Source organism: Maylandia zebra, linkage group LG8, assembly GCF_041146795.1.
Source record: "Maylandia zebra isolate NMK-2024a linkage group LG8, Mzebra_GT3a, whole genome shotgun sequence".
NCBI classification, from domain to species: domain Eukaryota; kingdom Metazoa; phylum Chordata; class Actinopteri; order Cichliformes; family Cichlidae; genus Maylandia; species Maylandia zebra.
This window is the reverse complement of record NC_135174.1, coordinates 29,678,099-29,698,293: the sequence shown is the minus strand read 5'-3', so window position 1 is coordinate 29,698,293 and position 20,195 is coordinate 29,678,099. Positions and strand designations below refer to the sequence as shown.

The 20,195-nt window shown below is 46.0% G+C and overlaps 1 protein-coding gene across 6 annotated transcripts in view; it reads left to right on the top strand.

Moving 5' to 3' along the window:
* Nucleotides 1-20,195, top strand: part of LOC101469693 (serine-rich coiled-coil domain-containing protein 2) — a 45,908-nt gene that overhangs the window by 1,366 nt on the left and 24,347 nt on the right. For 5 of the 6 annotated variants that reach the window (XM_076887768.1, XM_024798860.2, XM_024798871.2 and 2 more), the window contains exons 2-6: nucleotides 13,587-14,809; nucleotides 14,898-15,065; nucleotides 15,152-15,328; nucleotides 15,408-15,481; nucleotides 16,418-16,591. In XM_076887768.1, the coding sequence (XP_076743883.1) occupies nucleotides 13,630-14,809; nucleotides 14,898-15,065; nucleotides 15,152-15,328; nucleotides 15,408-15,481; nucleotides 16,418-16,591 (1,773 nt within the window). In that variant the 5' untranslated portion in view covers nucleotides 13,587-13,629. Of the gene's footprint in view, nucleotides 1-79; nucleotides 254-13,586; nucleotides 14,810-14,897; nucleotides 15,066-15,151; nucleotides 15,329-15,407; nucleotides 15,482-16,417; nucleotides 16,592-20,195 lie in introns of those variants that run through there. The other variant, XM_024798864.2, reaches the window with a different exon arrangement.

The window sequence follows — 20,195 nt, the reverse complement described above, 5'->3', positions numbered from 1 at the left end:
CTTGCCTACAAAGAGCCAATCAGCAGCTGATGTGGGAGTCATAACAGCCAATCAGATTCAGGCACAGAACAGACCGCTGAGGTGAAGTCACCAAACTTGGGCTCGATTCCAGTTTATTGTAGGAATGAAATATCAAGTTGAATTCATTTATAAATCACACATTTGTTTATTTACTTTAAGCTCAAGTTCTGCCTCCTAACGAGCTGCAAGCACTAAGTTAATAACATGGACAGGTTCAGCTTCCCCTTTCTGAGTAAGTTTCATTCAGTGGATCCAGACGTGTGTGATGGTGATGATTTATTGACTGCTCGGTGCTAAAGCACACGGAGAGGAAACATGGAGTTTGATTTTCCCCGTCAGCATGAAGAGAAAGTACAGCAGGCCTCAGCAGTGAGTGTGATGGACGGCGGAGAGTCTAATGCATCATCCGGGCATTTAACCTGAGTCTTAAACTGGAGCACGAGCCCCGGAGTCTGCAGTCATGGAGGAAAGGCAGCGCGTGTACTGTGAAGTGAGCTGATGTGGGCTGGTCGGCAGAGTCAGGTGAAAGCAGCTGCAGAGGCGAGTCCCCTGCTGCTCTGTGGCGCTCTCGCTGCCAGCTTCAGCAGCTCTCTGAGGGAACCTGCTGACACCGAGACCGATGGCAGGAGTCCAGTCTGTCCGCCCATCTGTCTCTCTGTGTCCACCCGGCTGGACTTCATTCCTGCCTTTCTCCTCCTCGCCCTCTCCCTCTGAGACGAAGAGCCCGACGGATAACGGAGAGGGGATGAGTCACAGCACAGAAAACAGAAGCCCTGCTGGTGCTTTCATTAGTTTTGTGCCTCCTGTTCAGGTTTTTGTTCACATACCAATGAAACAGAAGCTAGTTTCATAGACAGGTCCCGGCCTTTTGTGTCTGTAGCCCGCTCTCACCCCCGAGGAAGACAAAGGAGCTGCAGAGGGAGGAGTTTGGATCCAGCTGATCAAACATTAATTGTTTCCAGACTGTTGGATGAATAATTGAAGTGGAAGGTGTAGTCCTACCTGCAGCCTGAGCAGGTTTAACTTTGCTGTTTCAAAGTCGTTTCCTCAGGCTAATGTTTTCCATCAGGCCTTCAGCACAGATGGCACAGTTAGTGTCCTCTGTGGGCTGGCAAATCAAGATAGTGGAGTCCCCGTGTTAGATGAAAACAAGTTTGTGTGTGCGTGTTGGAGGCCGAGCCGCTCTGCTGGGGTTTGGGTGGAGGTCACCTTGGTGTCGACCCAAAGATTAAAATCGTGCTTGCTGAGGCAGCATTTTGTAACGTGTTGTGTATCAATGAAAGAAAATGAGCATTTAACTCCAAGTAATTCCCCCCAAAGGTCAGCGTTACATCTGACCTCTGATTTTATCTCAGTCCTCATCATCCTGTGTCATCTTTGTAAATGAAATCTGAGCTTTTTGTTTCACTGGTGGAAACTTTCTTCTGCATGTCGGAGCTCAAATCGCAGCTCTGGTCGTGCGTTGGTGCCAAGCTAATGCTAACAGCGGATGGCGGTGTCTCTCTGTGCAATCCTCGTCCTCCGCTGTGAGCTTGTTGGAGCGATATCTGATGCCCTCTCCGTCTGTGCTGATGGAGGTCAGCAGCAGGAAATGTTTGGTGAATCTGTGGATCTCTAGCTGGGTGGTGTCTGCCTGCTGCTTCCTCACTGATCAGATCATGTGAGCCGAGCTCGGCGAGGACGAGCGTGGAGGAAACGGAACATGTAAACAAAGGCTGATGTAGTGATGTAAGTGTAGTTATTGATGCAGAAACAAATTACATCAGGACATGAGAAGGGTTCATGTAGAAAATTCATTCCTTTTAAAGTTTAAAGAAAATCAGTGAGACTGACTCCAAGAAGCCAGAAATCTTTATTTATTGAATTCATTTTTTAACTGCTTAGAAGAAATGAACCCAAAAACAGAAGAAAATACAATCTCTGAAAAACGAGCAGTAAAAAGAATATATGTCTGGAAATAAAGTGGAAATTGACTTAAAAATATTATTAAAAAGCATGAAAAACGAATCTAAAATTAAATTAATGGGAAATAAAAATTACTTTTTAAATCAAACGTGGCCGAAAAATATGAAGTAAATATTTCCTAATAAATACTGAAACATTCTCTGATCAAACTTTATTGACACAGAGGCGATAAACGCAGATCGAGTCAGAGAACAGCAGAAACCAATCAAAACATAAATATTTATTTATTTTTAATACGACTAAAAATAAAACAAAACATAATAAAAACAAAAAAGAAAAATTCAAAGATTAAAAAATAAAGTTTTAAAAGAAATGTAATAAAATTAAATGACAAAATCAGATGATCACACGCTAAATAAAAGAAAACAGAATAAATGATAAAGTACAATAAAATATTATTCATTATATAATATGAATGTAATAATAAGTAAAATAGCATCAGTTTCCCTCCACAGATCCATGTCAGGCTCACAGAGGACCTGTTGAGTTAGTAACGAGTCGCTTTCTTCAGATAGATGAAACGTGTTGTTTCTCAGAGGGAGACTCTGACGGGCTCTTCCTGTTTGGGGGAGAAAATACTGAAATATTTATCATTAGATTTTTATATCTCTTTCAGTCTTTTGAAAGAGCTGAAGAGACGAGCACAGAAAGCTGTCGATGCTTTAAACAACGACCAGCACAAACACATTTGTTTATGAAAATGACGAGAATCTCCTCCTGGATCCTCGCTGCCGTCACCGCCCGCTGGAGACCAGTCAGACCTGAAATCCCACGACACCGTCATCAGTGTGACTTCAGACTGAAAACTGTGGGAAAAGTTTACACATCCTCCGTGTGTGTCTGTGTTGGACGAGGGTGTGTTTGTTGGTCTAACAGCCACCCGGGCGGGGCTCTCCTGCTGTGTGTTTGCCTGCGTGGAGGTGGTAGAACCTCAGGCAGTTAATAGTTGACACAAGGCAGGATGATCCAGGAACTCACGTTCACGCCACGTTCTGATCCTACCATCTGAATGTTGCCATGTTTCCACGTCTGGTGTTAAACGTGCTGAGCCTGTGAACCGCAGCCTCAGCTTCCTGTTCTCAGCTGAGTGGGTCCCACCCAGTGGGGTCTGCAGCTGCTGCAGCCCTGTTTCATGTGCTGTGTGTTCAGAGAAGCTCTTCTGCAACCTGCCTCCATTCATGTGCATATTAAAATGCTAATTATTTAAAATAGTTTTTGCTGTTTTGATCAGTTTTTCGTATTTTTGAATAAATGTAAATTTTGTGCATAATGTTAATTTGTTGTTAAACTGGTTTAGGTGAATGTAGGAAAATAAATACACAATAAATGACTAAACTCCTCATATAACTCCAATATTTTCCAACAGCTGCATAGTTGGTAGCAGCATATGAATAGAAACAAAGCAATAAGCTGTCATCAAAAATGAGCTAAATATAATAATAATAATAATAATAATAATAATTCACAAAACAACAGCCAGCAAAGCTGCACGTCAGGCTTTTTGTCCATCACACAGATTTGAATGTTACAGCCTTTAAAATAATAAAGTAAATGAGGTCAGAGTTTTATTAAATTCGTATCTTTCCTGCGTGGAGCGCAGTAATGCGTGCGAGCCCGCCTCTTTCTTTACTGCCCGAGTATCTGGGCTAACAGCGTGGACATCAGGCCTGCAAGAAACCTGCTGCTGAGTCTGTGCGGATCGAATGATGACTCTCACGGCCTGCATCCGAGCGGCAGCCATGAATAATAAAACGGCTCGGCTAAATGTGGCTCTGTTGTTTTGATGGGGAGCCATCCTGACTGAGGAGGAGTCAGAAACCACACCGTGACCTGGACTGACGGAGAAACGATGACTCACTCTGACTTCAGGCTTCATTAGAGAGCCGCTTTCTTACGACAAATTGACAGTCTGGCTCATGTTTAAATGTCATGTCTGTTTAATTCACATGAGCTTGAGATGTGTAGGTCACTTAAACAGGGTTTTATATGTCTGGAAGATTAGTGCAGCTTTTTTGTGCTCAGTGATGGAGGCAGGGCAGAGGAGGAGGTAATGTTAGTCTGCCCTGAGCCAATAACATCTGTCCTCGGGTGATCTGCACGCACGGACGTGGAAATAAAGAGTCTGAGCTACAGCTCAGGAGCATTGTTATTGTTCTAACCGTGCAGACGTGATTATCAGGCTGCCATGTTTATCTGCGCTGCCTGCTTCTCAGCAGTCCTGTCCTCATTACCCATAAGGCTTTGCTGTTTGGGGTCAGTTTCATTTGGCACAGTTGGTAAATTTACAGCTGTCCACTGTAAATAAAGGACGGATGTTTTCTCTTGTTGTTCTTTTGGAGCCAGAAGTGACCATATTTGGACAAGAGGGCGGAGTCCCTGTTTTCTTGCTAATGCTAGTTAGCCTGGTTAGCAAGCTGCGTCTACAGACTGTGCAAGCGTAACGCAGACACAGTTACCTGCTAATTAGTGCTCAGCAACATCCAAATAATAAAACACTGGAGCTCGGACTTCTTGGACGCTCTGAGTTCACAGCAGCCATATTATTAATCAGCTAATTGCATTAGAAGGAAAGGCTAGCAGACCGCTAGCAGCTAAAGTCACTTGTGCCGCCATCTACCTGCATAATAAGTGAGATTTAATAAAGAACTAGCTTTAGAGCTAGCTACATTCATATCAGGCTGTAAATGTGTTTATTAGCGAGCCACAAGTGGACATTAGAAGAACTACAGTTTTTGTTGATGCACATGAAGTAGTTCATCACCAGCTGGTGGGACTCCTGAAAGCTCGAGGAGCTCAGATATGTCCTGCTGTTTTTTCCTCACCTGGACAGACGTGGGGAACCCCAGCAGCAGAGTTCAGATAAACCTGTGAGTGTTTCTGGTGTAACAACAGCAGCAAGCGTGTCCTCGTGAGTGCAGTTACATCACATCTGGCCTTTAAACCCTCCACAGCAGCACACAGTTCTCTTTATCTTTAAGAAGGCTCAGAGGCAGAGCGTTCACATGCAGTCTCTCCTGTTGTTATTTGAAGCAATTTAATAGGTCAAATATTACATAACAGACTCAGGCACTGAACGTAACGTGTGAATGAGGTGTTGTTTTTTAGCATCTTACAGAGAAGGTTTTATTGACACATTCGTTTATGCAGGCAGGCCAGTGAAGTGAAGCTTTGTTTCCCGTGTAACTAACAGTTACATGCAAAACACAGGAAAACTTTAAATAATGTTCTGCACTGTACAGATTATTACCCTTTGCAAAATAAAATGAAAATTCAAATGTAAACCTTACTTTTTGTTTTTTGAAACTCAAGTTATGTGTAGTAAAAGTAGCATTTCTCTAATTATAGTCTTTAGATTCCATATGACGTGAAAAATAAGAGGACCTAAACTCGAACCCTGAGGAACTCCGCTGTTTTATATTTTGTCCACCGGCTGCTGGTGGTGATGTGATGTGTTCAGTTTAGCCTTGTAATCAATGTAAAATAGAAAAATACCCTGCGATACCTTCTTTTGTTGTGCTTGTTGGTCAGGCTGAGAGTAACAATTGACTGATTATGGAAGATGATCCTGCTGCAGGAGCTGCAGATTCATTAAAATTCTCTCCTTTTAATGGATCGTCTTACTTTTTGTGACTTTTTGTACTTGCTGTCAAAGATTTGTGGTGTCACGTTTCGTGCACGCAGCAAGCTGCATCCACACCATCTGTTGTGTCGCGGGTCCATCTGTGAGCTCTGCTCCAGCAGCTTTTGGCCTTTCTCACTCCGAGTGTGAATGAAATCTGACCCCGTGGAGCGGAAACGTTCACCTGAGAATCTGAGAGAGAGCGCCGTCTGTCAGGAGACGACGAGGTCGTCGTTCCTGTGAAATAAACCCAGACGGGCAGAGTCCGGACTCTCGGACGTCTGACTCAGAACTCATCTTTAAGAAGTTATTGGCCAATGTCTGAATTTGTATAAAACAGTGATGAGTTTTGGCCCTGCTTCATTATACATGAAGTATTCTTTGGTTTGTGGCATGCATGGGTGCTTTTTGGTGGGTTTGGGGATTTCGATAAACCATAAATGAATATATTCCTTTATAATCTCCAGATTATTTGATGATGCCAATACTGACTGTTTGCAGCGGACCCCCTGCTCAGGACAGCGGTCCACAGTGATAAGTAAAGTAGCTGCGTGCATCCTGGCTGAACTGATTTCAGATTAATCGTTGTAGGACCTGCGTCCACATATGTGGACGTCACATTTTGGGTTATTTAGACCAAAATACTCAATTTTGCTCTACAAGGGCCTGACATCCACTTACGAGGACATTATGCTGCTACTGTTCTATCAAAATTTTAAACGCATATCCTCGTATGTGGCTCCTTTTCTCTTAGAAACAAAAATCAGGTGGAAAAAAAAAATCAAATTTGTTTTTATATTCATCGGGTCCCAATCAGCCTAAATATCAAAGAGAAATTAAAAATGCTGCTGTGGAAGAGTTCGGGTCTTAGGAGGTTAAAGATGGACGTGTTTGACCTTTCCTGGCCGTCTCGCCGCCAGCCCTCGATTCCTCTCAGCTGAGTGAGCGGAGAACTGGAGCATGAAGACATCGATAGCTCAGAGCATGGCTGCATGGACGTACAGTAGAGGAAGAGGAGGGGGAGTAAGAGCAGGGGGGAGTCAAAGGAGGAGGCGGCGGCTGGTGAAGGGAAACAAAAGATGCTGTTTCATCTAGATTTTCACTTCACAGTTATAATTTTTCTGTAACATCCAAAGTTTGTGCAGATATGGAATTAAAACCATCTCAGACACGAGACCTCGCAGTGTAGCTACGCCCTCAGCGTGCGTGCTCTCGTTCTCTGACGGTTTTCCATTCAGTTACAGAGCTGAGTATGTTCTAGTATGTTTGTCTCGGCTGTCCATTAATCACATCCGTCTGGATTCACAGAGGCGCTCAGCACCTGTTTGTAGCTGCAGATATCTTTTCTGATCGTTTCACTGATTGTTGGAGCTTCAGAAGATAAACGCTGGATGCTGATTCCCAGCAGCTCTGTTTTCTGGCTCATCTTCTGTGAACTGCATTAGTGAAAGTGACTCATAAGCACAGTACAGTCAGTCTCGGGCTCAGATCACCCCGGTATCCTTCATGGATACGCTCTGTCGATAAGAAAGCCGTCAAGGTCAGGACACGTAAGCAGCACTCGGGCTTCTCTGCAGATTTCAGATCCAGACTCGGAGTTTAATGGAGAGCTGCTCAGATCATTTCCAGCTCTGTGTTCGTATCCTGGGCCTCCAGAAACAGCTTTGCATCACTGACACTTTTAAAACTTCCTTTCATGCAAAGTCTGTTTTCTATATAAATGAATGAAGGTAACTGCCGGTCCATGATTCACTGGCTTCAGCTCCAACACGAGCAGCTCAGATTCACCGATGATGGCAGACACCTCAGCACTCAAACGTCGTCTTTGGGGGGAAAAGCTGCACGTTTGGTACGGAGCCCACAGGAAGCTGCAGCTGAAATGGTGCAAAGTTCCGACTGGTTTGCAGTGAATTAAGTTACGTAAACTGGAACAATGGAGCAAACGTGGAGCTGCCTGTAATCCAGCCTCAGAGGGAGTGCTGTATTTCTCGAAGCCCACTTTTAACTGTGCATTAGTCCACTTGTGCTCTGCTAACACTACGTGTGGGAATTTGAAGGATACGGGCGTCTGTAGTTTTTGGTGCTGAGAATGGTTTTTATCTTTGCTCTTGTGAGGTTTGCTGCTGTAATCAGAGTTCACTCGTTTCTTATCCAAACGAACAAACAGCGAGTTGACTTTACACCTGGATTTTCATTCATTAATTCAAATGGACTCTGTGGCTCACAGCCAAACAGCCGAGGCCTTATCCACACCGCTCACACTCTGAGCTGACTTATCCTCCGTGTGTTTGCTTCTCTTATCTTAAACACACTTGTTCATCCGGCTTAAATCTCTCCTGTAAGTCATCCAGCAGCCTGACACCAAACTGGATTATGTGTGAGGCTTTAAAGACCCACGCAGAGAGGTCGGGGAACACCAGCGAGCGCTGACGCGGCAGGTCGTTGGTGCAGTGCACGAGAGGAGGTGAGGGAACCGACTGGACTTTCCTCGTCACGGCTCACATGCAGACCGTGTTTGTTCAGCATGTACCACTTCAGATAGGCTGCACGGTGTCTTTATCTTGTGTGTTCAGTTATCTAACATGTGTCCTGGACTGTGGACAGTGACCACGATGTAAAACTACTACAGCTGTGTTTTTGATTGATAAGCACTCGTTTTGATCCGTTCGGACACAAAGGTTATTGCTGAATGGGAACTAATGGTTGAGAGAATCATCAGTCATAAATCAGAGGTTCAGGAACCACTGTGAAACACTGTGATAAAGGGCCCGTGTTTCATTTCCAGCCCCACGTTTTTGTTCCTGAACCCTATGAAGGTAGCTTTGCATGATTCACAGTTGGAAATAAGCCTTTTTCCTCTCATGCTGGACCTTGCTGCACTCAGTTGTGTCTGAAAACCGCACTTCCCTGTTATCCAACTTTCTTCTGACAGACTTTTCTTTGTAAACTTGAGATATGAACATCAGGTGGGCGGAGCTTGTGAGTGATCCCCTCTCTGAGGTCACACGGAGTCAACAATAGAACAAGCAGTGCACAGTTGTGTGTTTTGAGTAGTGTGCAGTCTGAGCATAAACAGCTCACTGTTTGAAACTCTGGCATGTTTAATATGAATGTTTGTACAGGAACCATGAAGTGTTCGGAGCATCAGTGCCAGCACAACACTGTCAAACATTCTGTGGGTCGGGATTGTTGCTCAGCTCAGTTTCAACTTGAAGAGAATCCAAATTAACAAGAGGCCCAGTGATGGAGAGATGCTGATAAATAACACAGGATGAAGAGAGAGAGACACAGTTTGCAGACACAGACGAGAGCGAGGAGAGAGGATCTCATTATGATTCTGCCCTGACCTCGTTCATCAGTCTTCATTCCTCCTGTGTGTCCTTGGTATCGCAGCAGTGCTTCTGCTGCAGTACAGCTGCACTCAGTCCTGCTCGCAGCACTTCAGAGGACTTTACACCAGCTTACATTCAATGCTTCAAGTCGTGGATTTGTCCTTTGTCCACCAAAGAGAAGTCGAGTCCCCACAAAGTGACTGACAGTTTTATGTCCCCACAACATTGGTAATACAAACGTACACACGCACACAGGAGGACAGTACTGCTGCAGGCTTTGTGACATCATCATGACTGGAGTTTTTGAGGACGTGGCTACGTGTCAGTCAATGTGACACAAGTGTAGAAAAACTCCCACCTGAACAGTTAATCGGTCTTCATCCCTAATCTCACCAGCCTGCAGCTGAAGCAGCACATGAATCATGTGACCTTAATCTGGACGTTAACCTTTTCACACTTATTTACCATCAGATGATGAAAACATCAGCGCTGCCCTGGTTACCTTTTTTAGCTCCACAGTAATAGTCCAAGCTTTGCCTTTGTGAGCACAACTCAACTACCTCGCAAGCTAACGGAAGCCATGGTTACCATTGTTTACACCCCCATGCTAACGTTAGCGCAGCACTCAACCAGCAAACAGCAGCGAGGGCACCCTTAGAGGAGCTCCTGGTGGGTGGACACCACACTGATCCACCAGGCGACCTCATGTGCCACCTTTCCATCACTCGTGACCATGACACACTTAAACTTCCCCCACAGAAATTCATCCTCAAAGCAGAAGCAGTAAAGCGAACCTGCTGCTGGAAAAAGTGGATTTAGTATTATATTTACATTGATGATGATGAGAGCGTTGGAAAGTCTGCCTCACAGCGGCGCTGTGCACAGAGTCTTCTACCTGAATTATTCATAAACCTTTATTCTGTGGATAAAATAAGAGTGTCTCATAAATGCAGTACTATACAGGTGAAGTGAACGGATACACGATGGTGCCTCACTGAGGCGCTTTGCTCTCTGGCCACAGTGACGGTGACGTCCAGCTGTGCCCGAGTTCATCGTTCTTTACCAGCTGTGAGTGTTTGATGGGAAGCTGTGAGTCAGCTTTCTGCAGCATCTCTTTCTTCACATCAGTGACAGCAAACATGTTCTCAGTTTAGAGGTGAGACTTGATGCTGAATAATGTTGTTACTGTGAGGGAAGCACGTGGCCGCGCGGCCTAAAGCGCGGCGAGCCTTCGGGCCGTGCAGATGATCCAGCAGCTGGCCGCTGAAGTCACAAGCTCTTCGGCGGTCTCGCCTTACCTACCTCGCTCCTCCATAAGCACATCAGCTGTTTGATTTCAGGCCTCCAGAAAAGCTCGTGATGCTCAGTCGAGTTGAGGGCGAGCTCGGAGGGACGGTTCTGGTTTTAGCATCAGCGCAACGTGAGAGGGAGGCTTCGCTCCGACGCCAGAGTAACTGGCTGTAAATGACTCGTCGGTCTGTAATCTGTGCAACGTGTCTCGCGAAGGAGATCAAGTCATTTCCTTGTGACAGTGTGCAAAGTGACTTTGATGCGTCTTTATGTATCCCAGTAAAAAGTGCCATTGAAGGCCAAGAGGGCAAATCTAACAGCTCAGAGCTATAAGGATATTTGAGAGTGATTATAATGCACACTAATGTAGAGTCAGTGATACTTATAAACTGGTGGATCAGGAGTGTTCGGAGGTCTGACCAACACCAGCATGTGATGGAGGCTGTGTGGGCTCAGGAACACAGGTGTGTGGGTCCTGACAGAGTGAAGAGAATCGTCTCCTTCCAAAGAACAAAGTTATAAAATCAGAAGTTTTCATGCATTTTAAAGAGTAATTTAGCTGCTGCTGCTTCTTTAATTTGATCAACACATTTGTGATGATGTTTTATTTACGTTTTATTTTCTTGTCTAGTAGTACACAGTCACCCTGACCTTTATTTTGAAAGTTCAGTCATTTGTAACCATGTGATCCGTGGTTCGCCTGCCTGCTGCCTCTCGTCCCACGCTCAGCTGATCCAGAGCCTGCAGCAGAGTTCAGCCACTTTTAAACTTTTTCATCTATATAAATGATTTGTTTGATTATTTGAGCTCTGCAACAGCAGCTGCTGTCTGTGTTTGCAGCATTTAAAACCGTGACGTTCCTGAGCTCTGAGTGCTGACTCCGTGTTTGCTCTGCATTCCTTTCCAGTTGAAACGAGAGTCTCCTAAACTTAATTAAGATGCAGGAACCAGTGAGGCTACACCCTGTGGTCACGTCTGTGTCTGTGGGAATTACTCACATGCACTCGTGTGTGTGTGTTGACACATTTGAGTTATGTGTACTGAACTCTTGTCGCTGTGGTTTTATGAACTTCTGCAACCAGATACACAAACCTGCGACCTGCTGCTGCAAGACTTAATGCAGCAGCAGGTCGCAGGTTTGTGTCCCTGCAGCTTCCCGGCCTCTGGATTTGCATGCAGTCTTACCTGTGTGTGTGTGTGTGTGTGTGTGATGGGTGTGGCATACCATTAATGTGTGTCTGTGTGCAGGAACAGCAGACTGTTTTTATTAGGGGCGGAGTGCATTTAAGCATTATCTCCACGCCAGCCCAAACACACGCACACACACACGCACACACACACACATGAGCCGGCGGCGCTGAAGCTGCAGAGCGATCAGCTGCCACATGTTTCAGCTGTTAATCACTGGCAGGAGTCAGAGCTGCTCCTCTCCGGATTTTTCCGCTCCCTCAGGGCTGTAATTTAGTTTCTGTGCAGACGCCGCAGCTCGGCTCTCTGCAGGAGGGCGGGGCCTGTCGGCTTCACACCTTCATTATATTTCATCGGGGTAGCTGACGTCATTGGTGCTGAGAAACTTCTGGAAATTTGCAGCATGCATCATCACCAAAATGAATGAAACTGTTGTCTTTGTTCAGCAGGTTCAGTCTGGGCTCAGCTGTGGATGCTGACTGGGATTTAAAACCTGCCAACATGTTTGTTAGCAAGCAAACTTCAGCAAACTCTTAAACTTAGCTGGTTTATTGTTCTACCCACGTCAAGGACTAATCCCAAAGTGTAGGCCGGGGACCCCTGATGGGCCGAGAAGGTACTGCAGGTGACCGACAGTAATAACAGTTTGTTATGGCCTCAAAACATGAATGAAAACACAACAAGGAGTTGTTCATTTAAACAGTCCTGCAGCACTAACACGTATCTACAGTTAAATCCATTTTTCACTTTGTTTGAAAAAAACACACAATAGCTTTTATTTATAATACAGCGAGCCTCGCAGGTGGAAACATATTAAAAAATAAGGATCACAAACTGAGCTCTGCAGATTTCAGAAACTGAATTGTTTGCAAAAAACAAGTTTTGGACGCTGGTTTATCTTCACGCTGTCAGTGCACGACACACGTGCAGCTCTGTGTTTCTGCACGCGCATCACAGATGGTGTCATGTCAAGCTAACAATGCTAATGCTATAAAAGCAGCCTATCACGTAGCTGCTGTGGAGCAGAGCGACCAGCAGAAACTCAGACGACCACTTTCAGCGACTGTTTCTGGAGAGTCAGAGGGAACGGTTGGTGTTATGAATACCAACATATCTGTGGGCTCAGCGGGGGCCAGGAGGGGGGGCGGGAAGGCTAAAAATACACGTTTGGAATAAACATGCGTCCATCTCACCTCCATCAGGACTGAACCCACATCGAGGCTCGGAGGCTTCTTCCTGTAACGTTGCCGTTCAAACCTGCAGTCTGTAATCAGGGTGTCTGAAAGCTCTGCTGTGCCACAGCACCGCGTGAGAGTTACCCATCTATCCACCCAGTCATCATCCACGTATTTGTTATTGATCTTATTTCTTACTGTGTAATCTTTTACTTTTTTAAATCTTTGTACAGCACTTTGGCCAACATTTTGTTGTTATTAAATGTGCTTTATGAATAAAGTTCCACAGCACAGCTCCACAGTGTCACTCGAGCCTGTAAAGTTCAATCCCTGAACCTTCTGTAGTGATTCTTCCTCAGAAACTTTCTTTAAACCAGGAGAAAAGTTTGCTCTTAATGGGAAACTGAATATGGTGACCTCATGGAGGCGGGCTTTCCTTTACCATCAGAGGGATCATGTGATCACCCACTGTGGGCTGCCAGGCTTTTTTTATATCTCACCAAAGTGTCCCAGGCTGCTGCAGCTTTGTCCTGATCCTGCAGCTCTGCTCAGTGAGGAGCGCCTGCAGACGCTGCGCTGAGAGCTGCTTTGTTGTGCTTCAGAGAAACCGCAGCAAACGGGCGTTTGAAAGGTTTTCCAGTAAAGGTCCTTCGTAGCTCTACATGGAAGCGTTCTCTGAACTGGTTCTTGCTTTGCGTGATAACAAAGCTCCACCTGCAGCCTGTCGGTCTGCACTGAAACACAAGTGTCACACAGACTAAGCTGCAAAGTGCACGTGAAGCTAACCGAGGGAACCTCGCAGGACTCGTTTGACTCCACATGTCCAAACTTTGCTGCTGAAATTTGTCTTTTTTGTTTTTCTTTGGAAAACAATTTAAAACATTTTTTAATTTAATCAAATTTCATCACTGAGAGTTTTAGAAGAATAGTTTTCAGAACAGTTGACCTTTCTGAGGTCGTGACCTTTAACATCATCTTTTCCTGTCTTCTGTCCAGATCCTCTGACTCTGTGTCTCCATGGTGAAGTGGGCGGGGTTTGATGTCAGCCCCTCATCTCGTCGACCCTCCCGCCATGCCCACCATGGTCTCTAGGTTGCCCAAGTTTGGTTCTCGGCCCAGATCTCAGACGGCTCCCGCCGCCACCGCCGCTGTCAGCACCAGCGCTGCTGCTGCTGCCAGCGCCGGCACCCGCCTCACCAACGGGTTCTACCACCACCCTGGACCATCAGGGGGCAACGGCGCCCTAACGGCGCCCCCGTCCTCGGCTAAACAGAATGGATTTATCCGAGTGCCGAGTTCGATTTCTGTGAAATTGAGGAGAGAAAATGGATTGATGGTGGACGGCGGCGGTGATGGGGAGAGGGCGTGGAGCCGGGGGAAGGGCGGGTGGAATCGCAGCAGCGTCCAGCAGTTTTACTCCCAGCGTGACGCCAAAAAAGCAGCCTCTGTGGAAAAGGGGCGTGGCTTTGGCCTGCCTGTGCCATCATCATCATCGCCGTCTCCACAGTCCAGCCCCAGCACGCCTCCTGCTTCCAAAATCAGATCCAACAAACTGAGTCCATCAGGGCCGACCAACGGCGCCAAACACGCCCTGAACGGCGTTTCGGGGCCCAAACCGCGGCCCGGACCCAGCAGCTCTCTGAGACGGCCTCAGAGTTTCCTCTCTCGTGCCGGCGGTTCTGGTCCTGGATCTCGAGCTGGTTCCCCGTTCCAGAAGAAGACTCCAGCCAACCGCTCGTACTCCAGCGACAGCCTCGGCTCCGCTGTCTCCGTCCGGCTCACTGAAGACGATCGCTTTCGCTCACGGAGCCTCACCCAGGTCCGACGGCAGCCCTCCCCCACCCTCACTCCTTCCTCCGCCTCCTCCTCGTCCCTCCCTCAGTCCCCCTCCACCAGCAGGGCTCCACCTAAAGGCAGCCTGCTGAAACCACCTGTTAGCAGCCAGGCAGGTAGAGGCGGAGCCAGTGTTGGTTCTGCTGCTTCAGCGAGGTCGGGGGTCCCCTCCCTCCTGCCTCCATCTGCCTTAAAGAAACCTCTCCTACCCAGCCTGAGCCCCACCTCCAGGCCCAGTGGCATCAGCTACAAGATGTCACGCCCAACACTCATCAAGCAGTCCCGCCCACTGCGAGCGACGACGGCCAATCAGTGTGTAGACGACCAAGGACTGAGCAGACGGAAGGACTCTGTAGAGACGCCTTCGACGACAGAAAACAGCCCAGGTTCAGCTTTTAACTCTTTATTTTACCCACAGCTTTTTATTTTTGTCTGTTTGTAGTTTCTCTCTAACAGCTGCTCGTCCTCCTCCAGAAAACACTCCAGAGGCTCCGGACGCAGAGGAGCTGCCGGCAGAGCCTGCATCCCAGGCAGAGGTGTCGATTTTAGGGGAGACGCTGGAGGACATGTCCCTGTCTTCCACCTCCTCTCTGGATAGAAACGACACCAGTCAGGAGTACATGGACGACTTTGACAACCTCGGTGAGATCAGATTTCTTATTTTATATAGATGTCAGTAAATTAGAATAATATCCGACTTCACGGCGACGCTTGTCTGCTGTTTGCAGGAAACGGAGGCGTCGGCATCCTGCTGCTCTCCTCCAAAAACGAGGAAGACGACTCCGGGCTCGACCAATCGTGCGCCAGGTTTGATGACGACAAGGTGGTCGCTAATTGTGTCACCAAGGCGACCAGGCTGTGTTTTCTGGATGATGGTATCGACTGGAGCAGCGTGAGACTCACAGGTGAGTTTTATGAGGAGCAGGAGGGAGGAGAAAAAGTGTCGAGACGACTGCTTAAAAAAAAAATCCTGCTTGTGTTCAGGTGAACGAGGAGACCATCAGCTGACCCGACTCTCCCGCCGGAGACGGTCCAGTCAGCCGGACTACCACGAGCAGGTAGCGCCATTAAACCCATACAAAGAACTTTCTATCCACCAATCAGAAGGAGCTATCAGTGCCCACAGCAGCAGCTCTCTTTATAAAACCACAGTCTGCCAACCTATCGGCTAATGCTGTGGCTTAGCCTGTGCTAGCGGCCATATTCCTTGTAGTTTTGGGCCAACACTTCCTGTTACATTTGCCAGATTTTGTTTTTTAATTAGAGAAATCAATAAAAGCCAGTAGGCTGCTTCATTTGTATGAAAAAATAGAGTCTAACAGCACAAACACAGTCCGGAGGTCCAGTTCAGGGACTCCAGTTAGCTGAGGTGAAGCTAGCAGACAGCTAGCAGCTACAGCCGCCTGTGTCACCATTCACCTGTCAGTCAAAGAGGCCACACCCCCTAATAATGCAGACTTTAAGCCTTAAAACAGTTTAAAAAGGTGAGTTGTGAAAACAGTTGATATGAAGAGTTTCTGTATGAGGCCGTCAGCATGTTTCTTTCTGCTGTAGAGCTTTAACACTGAGTCAGCCTCTAGTGGACATTAGAGGAACTGCAGGCTTTGATATCAGCACAGGAGGATGCTGCTTGGCCTCACCCTGCCTTCAGCCTCACCTCATAGACCCACTTCAGATATTTAGCCTCTTGAATTGTCACAGTTTCCTCCATTTGTCAAACCTTAAACCCATTTCCAGAAACATGACATAATCTTTGAGTCATACTTTGACCTGACTCACAGCTCAGCTGCAGCAGGTGAAAGCAGCCCCACACGTGGACAGTTAACAGGCAGGGTGTAGACGTGGTTTCTGTCCCTGAAAGCCGGGCGAGGCAGGACGCTGTTGGGAAAGACAGAGGAGGACGTCTGTCCTGCTCTCATCTGCAGTCATGAACGTTTAATAAAAGCTGAAAAACTCCACGTGGTCTGAATCAAACATGTCCGTCCCCTCTGCAGGGCGGCTCGTCCCTGGACCTGTCCCCCTCCGACAGCTGCGGGTCCGGGGGCACCTACATGTGGGACGAGGAGGGTCTGGAGCCCCTGGGGGGCGTCGCCACAACCGCGTCCATTCACACCAGCAGCAACACCACCCACCACATCGGGAGCTTCGACTCCGACCTCAACAGCATCGTAAGGACAAACCTGCAGCTCACACACATTTGCCCCCAACCTTCCTCCAGGCTGGTTTGTAGTTTGGATGATTTCGTGGCAGCGCAGCAGAGAAATGACAAAGAGGAGCGTTTAACATTCAGGAGGCGTCTGCTGTGCTGCTCCGCTGAGGTTTGCTTCCACAGAGACGGCACAATGGAGACGCTTCATCGTGATGGAGTCACGTGTCAGATTAGCACAAAGTTTTTAAAGTCTGAGCTCGAGGCCTCTCAGGGGGAGCTCAAAAAACAGCTTCACTCAGACTGATCTTGTGTTTTGATTTCATTGATTTGAAATGTCCAAAGTTTAGTCAGAGTTCATGTTTAACCCACAGTTTCATTTATCAAACTGAAAATCAGACATTTTAATCTCACGATGAACGCTGGTGTCACGTTTCAGCTCATCTAAGTCTGCAGGAAGTCCTCTGGCTCCCTCTTGTGTCCACTCTGTGAGTTACACTCACGGCCGATCAGATGTCCTGTTCTTCTTCTTGTTCTGCCCTTTCTTCATTTCTCTTCTATAATTTCTCTTTAGAAATTATAGAAGATTATATATATTTATATTATATATATTTACATCATGTTGTTGTTGTTCCTTTTATTCTTTGTACTCCTCTTTAGTCTCGTCCTCACTCCACCTTTCTTCTTCTTCTTCTTCTGATTCTTCTTCTACAGTTGAAGGGATGTTAAAGGTTCCCTCACTGTTTATACTCCCTTAAATCCAGCTGCGGTTTCTGTATTTGTGGTCAGGAGTTTATTTTTTTACTCCGCAGTGACACGTTCAGTGTTCAGCATCTCTCTCTCTTGACCTTCCTCATGCATCCTTTCTATTTTTGAACAATATCAGACATTTATTCAGTAAAGTTTGTCTCCAGCTTCCAGTGTCCACTGAAACTTTACAGACACTGATGTTCATGAGATGATGAGAGAAGCTGGAAGCTCCCATTCTTCTCACGGTTTTCCAGTTTTAAGAGCATCTCTGCTAAAGTCCGACTGGTTTATCGGTATTATGGACCGTAATGGTTACAGATGTATGTGTCGGTGTCAGCTTGTATAACAGCCAATAAATGAAACCTTATAACGTGGATAAAAACACCGTTCGACCATGTTATCAGTGCGGATGTTGCATAATTTATCCACCAGAGGGCACTCTGCAACCTCCCTGATGAAAACACAACAACCAGCTGAAATAAATAAATAAATAAACTGGCACAGGAAACAGGAAGTCAGTTTAAACATCCTGTATCTGTGCGGCTTAAACGCCACCCGGCCATTCTGCTTGTTGCAGGTTAATAAATCGCACTTCGTTAGCATCAGTGTTTACTGGGAGCTACAGCTGCCATAAACGACTAATGTTTCTGTCTTCTTATCAGACATGAAGTGAGCATCTGGGTGGTGTTACACAAAGCTGAAGGCTAACAGTCAAAGGGATTCAGATGTGTTAAACTGCTTCGAGCCGTGGCTTCATGTACGCTCTGTCCTGTTGAGTAAAGTTAATCTCCATCCTGAATGATGCTGAGAGGCTGTTAATGAGCTCCCGTCTCAATGTGCCCTCTGCGTTAATGAGCTGTGGGCCCAACGAGTGATTGATCGCAGTGAGCTGAGGGTCTTAATGATGTGAGGACATTAACGAGCTCTGGACTGATGGCTCAAGCCTTTCTCGTCTTTAAGCTTTAACCTGATTGTCTTCTGTTTGTTGGTAGATGTGAAACTGAAATTATCATTAGAAATGTTTGACCCGACCACCAGGGGTCAGTGTTGCCTCAGGGGAAAGCTTTGCTCTATTTGTTTTAACAGACGGGTCAGGACAACGACGAGGTTTCTGTGTTTTCATCAGAGCGAGGACAGAAAAAGAGGAGGAGTAACGATGATCACAGGGGGGCGTGGCACGAGGAGAGTTTAAGAAATGTTATGAAACAAAACTAAAAATTTTTAACTCTCCAAAAGTTGATTCTGTTCATCCGGATGTAGCATTTTTTTTTTTTTTTGACTGTTCATTAATGCAAATGTTTAATCAATTAGTCACGTGGCAACTGCTCTGTGCATTTAAGCTTTTATGGTGAAATTCTCCCCTCTTTATTTATAAAGTTTTGCACATGTAATTTAACATATCAGGCCCAATACAGCAAGTATCAACCGATATAAAGACATATATCAAAACAAATTAGGCCATCGAAATTCGGATAATAACAATAAAACAGAAAAAACAAAAAAACAAAAACAAAAACAAAAAAAAGGAAGAAAAACAAAACAAAAACAACAAAAAGAACAAACAAAAAAAAAAAATAATGAACTCCCTCCCAAAACCATAACAGAAGGGAACCCTGTGGTACAAAAGTTTAGTCTATTGTAAGTGTTTTCAACGAGTTAAAGTAAGTGATAAAAGGCTGCCACATCTGTGAGAACTTATTAACATTTCCTCTGAGTCTAAATTTTATTTTCTCCATTTTTAAAAAGTATGTAGCGTTTTGTGGGGGAAACGTTTCATCATCATCCAGGTGACGTCTTCAGTCTCAGCTGACTGCAGGCTTCAATCTTATAAACAGGACATTTGCATGATGACTGAAACCAGCCCAGTGAAGCAACAATGGGCTGGGAGGGCAGTTCCTTCATCTTAATTATGCAAATTCTCATGACCATTGATCAACAACCACTGACCAAAGACCATGTTAACATTTTTAACCACTTTTTATTCCACAATAAAAGCCATAAACAGAATTGGCAGATAAGAAGTTGCTTCCTGTTTAGGCTGGATTAATACGGAAACGAGAGCAAGCCGAGAGCTCAGCAACGTGTTTCAGTTTTATGTTTTTATTACAACATGCTGACGTCGGCCTTTTGATGTCACTGTGATGTCAGAGGGCATCTTCTTCATGCTCTTCCTGTTTCCTCCTGTAGAGGGCAGTGCTCGTTATTACATCTTTAGGTTGAACCTTCTCATGATTTATTGATTATAAAATCAGTACATACTATAATGTTGTGTTGTGTTCTCCTGTCATGGACTCGGTTAGCGCTAAAGTAGCGTTTAATGACGTTACTTTAGCTTCTGTGCTCACAGCTCTATGAAATACCCTGAAGTCTAAATCAGTGATTTAGTTTCTTGTTGATACGTGTTTTTGTGAATGATGTGGGCAGAAGAATGAGAGAGAAGGAAAAGGAAGAGAAAAGAAGGGAAGAAGGGCAAGAGGAGGGAGGTGAAGTGACAGGATGGAAGTAGGAGAGGAAGAGGTGAAGATGACAAAGAGGAGCAAAGAGATGAGGGAGCAGGAGGAGATTAGGAGGCGGTGCGTTGATGTGGATGACTGCTCTCAGCCACCAGGGTGGGTGGGTGTGTGTGTGTGTGTGTGTGTGTGTGTGTGTGTGTGTGTGTGTGTGTGTGTGTGTGTGTGTGTGTGTGTGTGTGTGTGTGTGTGTGTGTGTGTGTGTGTGTGTGTGTGTGTGTGGCTGTGGCTGAGCACATGCAGGCAGATGCTTCTGCATGAAGCAGCCTCCGAACTCTTGCACAGACAGAAGAACTCAGAGCTGATCAGCAAGCACAAAAGACCTGCTGACGACGAGGGGACGGTCTGTGCCTTTTGTCAGCTGCT